Source organism: Pyxicephalus adspersus, chromosome 8 (assembly GCF_032062135.1).
Source record: "Pyxicephalus adspersus chromosome 8, UCB_Pads_2.0, whole genome shotgun sequence".
Lineage (NCBI taxonomy): Eukaryota > Metazoa > Chordata > Amphibia > Anura > Pyxicephalidae > Pyxicephalus > Pyxicephalus adspersus.
Window position 1 is genome coordinate 18,021,569 of NC_092865.1, and position 2,622 is coordinate 18,024,190.

The 2,622-nt window shown below is 41.3% G+C and overlaps 1 protein-coding gene across 1 annotated transcript in view; it reads left to right on the forward strand.

Annotated features, from left to right (window-relative positions):
• Window positions 1–1,932, forward strand: part of CDKN2C (cyclin dependent kinase inhibitor 2C) — a 9,001-nt gene extending 7,069 nt beyond the window's left edge. The window contains exon 3 of the mRNA XM_072419622.1: window positions 458–1,932. Within this exon, the coding sequence (XP_072275723.1) occupies window positions 458–817 (360 nt within the window). The 3' untranslated portion in view covers window positions 818–1,932. The remainder of the gene's footprint in view (window positions 1–457) is intronic.
• Window positions 1,933–2,622: the final 690 nt, after the last annotated feature.

Genomic DNA, 2,622 nt, shown 5'->3' on the forward strand with positions numbered 1-2,622 from the left:
TTTTTTACATGAATGGATTAGGGGAATACATTGTATCTGTCTCTGACCCCTCTGTTTTCCTCCCATAGCAGATCTTTCCCCAGGTCTCTCTTATTATGATTTTATTAAAATGAAGAGTTAATATTGCTCTTTGTATCCGAGGTGTGATTTACATAGAGAGCATGAATTCGATGTGATGCTCCATGGATCGTGTAATGTGTAGGAGTCATTTTATTGAAGGATGATTTTTAGACTTTGTATGAATTTTATTTTTTTTCATCCAATCAGATGCAGCTGAAATAAATAAACTGCTTTGTTTGTGCCATGCTGGAATATTCTTTAGCAGTAATTTGTGATGCTGTTTTGTTACACACAATGCAGCAACCATTGATCTGCATGAACTTGTTGTATGACCCCAGTCCTGGGATCAGTGCCCTGTGTGCAGTCCCCATGAATCACGTGCTCTTTCTGCCCCCAGGTGATGCGCTTGGGATGCCCGGCTATTGCCAGCCTTCTGCTCGGAAGAGGTGCCAATCCCAATCTGCAGGACAACTGTGGCTTCTCAGTCCTCCATGACACGGCCAGGGCCGGCTTCTGTGACACCATGAGGATCCTGCTGGACTTCCAAGCTGATGTCAACCTGCAAGACAACGATGGCAACACAGCCCTGCACCTGGCAGCCAAGGAGGGCCACCTGCACATGGTCCAGTTCCTGGTCCTACACACGGACAGCAGGATGGGCCACAAGAACAGGAATGGGGACACCGCCTGTGACCTGGCCAAGATGTACAGCAGGGATCTCGTGGTACAGTGGCTAGAGGGCAGGGGCCAGCAGTAGAGGCAGCTGCAAAAGGGCGCTGCATTTCATCCCGGACTGCAGAGACTACAGCTCCATCTGTACCATCTGCTTTCTATAAGGACTTAAAGGGGTGTAATGCACCAAATACTGTGATTGACTTTTTTTGGGGTGGGAGGGGGGTGTGGTAGTAGCTGGGGTGGGGGTAGAATGATAGACGGTAGCATTTCTTAGAAGACCAGCATCTGGCTGGGTATATGCACTATTATGGGGATGGGATCCCCTTAAAGGCTGCAAGATGAACCCTTGTAATATAGACATCTGCCTATTACATTCGCTTTGTCTTATTCTTGTCCAGTATTCATCACTAGCTGCCCCCTAACAATCATTTCTTCCAGGTCGTGGGACCTATCCCACCGCCTGCCACCATGTCTCTGCCATGCCTGACTGGGCACAATGCCCTGTGCTCCATTTTCTGCTTCTCTATCTCCCAGCTGATGTATAAAGACTCCAGCAAAAGTGGACTTGTTGCCCATAGCAACCAAGCAAGGTTACATTTTATTGGCTGTTACTGTATATTAAAACAAGGAATCTGATTGGTTACCTGGGAATCCATTTCCATTTTGCATTGCCACCCCCATGTCATTCCAAAGCACTTTCCTGATCTGTTACAACTTTCCCCCAACAATGAGAACCAACTGTGTTTCCCATGGCAATCAATCTGCTTCCAGCTTTGCAATATGTTCAGTTTAGAGGTTATTTGGTTGCTATGTGCAGCTGTTGGAGGACATATTCATAAAGGAAGCTCATTGTTTCTGAATTCTAACTTAGGTCAATCCCAAAATATTACATTAAGCAGAAACTGTTCCCTCCTCTCCCATATCCTTAATCCAATCAGTCATACAAATGTGCTCATTTGATTTCATCCTCTTGGGTGGCCTCCTATAAACTAATACTGTATCCCCCATGTATGACTAAGCATTCCTGGCCCTTTATGTAAAGGGAAGGGGGGGGGGGGGGGGTTGTATATTTCACATGTTTGTGTCAACTATTCAATGAAGTTCAGGGAAATTCAAATTTCTCTACAATGAAATTACTCTGCCCTATAATATGCTGTATTCCAATGCTGCATTAAATATTGTTGCACTAAATAAGAATGATTTCTTCATTTTTTATCATGCTATTCTCATTTTTAAATATAATATATATGTATATTCCTAGTATGATCAGAGGCTAAGGCAATGTAAAACAGGACAAAAATTATCTTTCTAATTAAGAGCCAGTGGGCCTTATTTATTACAATTCTTTAGGACTGGAGAGGATAGACAATCATGGGAGAACCTGGATGATCCTGCAACCTTAGAATATATCTGATCCAGGATTCCACATTTGTCAACATTGTATTCGTGTAGGTGTGACCCCAGCTTCTTTTTTACTTACAACCAATCAACTTGAGAGGGATATATATATACACACAAATATACACATAAATATAGGGATATATATATATCCCTCTCAAATATATATATATATGTGTGTGTGTGTGTGTATATATATATATATATATATCAAAGGGTTAAATTACATTCAGCTAATTAATATACTTATCTATCTATCTCTATAAATATAGGTATATCTTTAATACTATTTTAACACACACACACATATATATATGTGTGTGTGTGTAAAACGTGTGCAAGCTGTATAATTTTTTAAAAATTCTGCCCTATGAGAAATCACAGATATGTGAAGGATACCACTGTTCAAAATTAAAATTATTTCTAGTTAGGTATAAATGCAGCACTCTACACCATCAAGCTGCCTGTGTGTGAAATTGTATATAATCC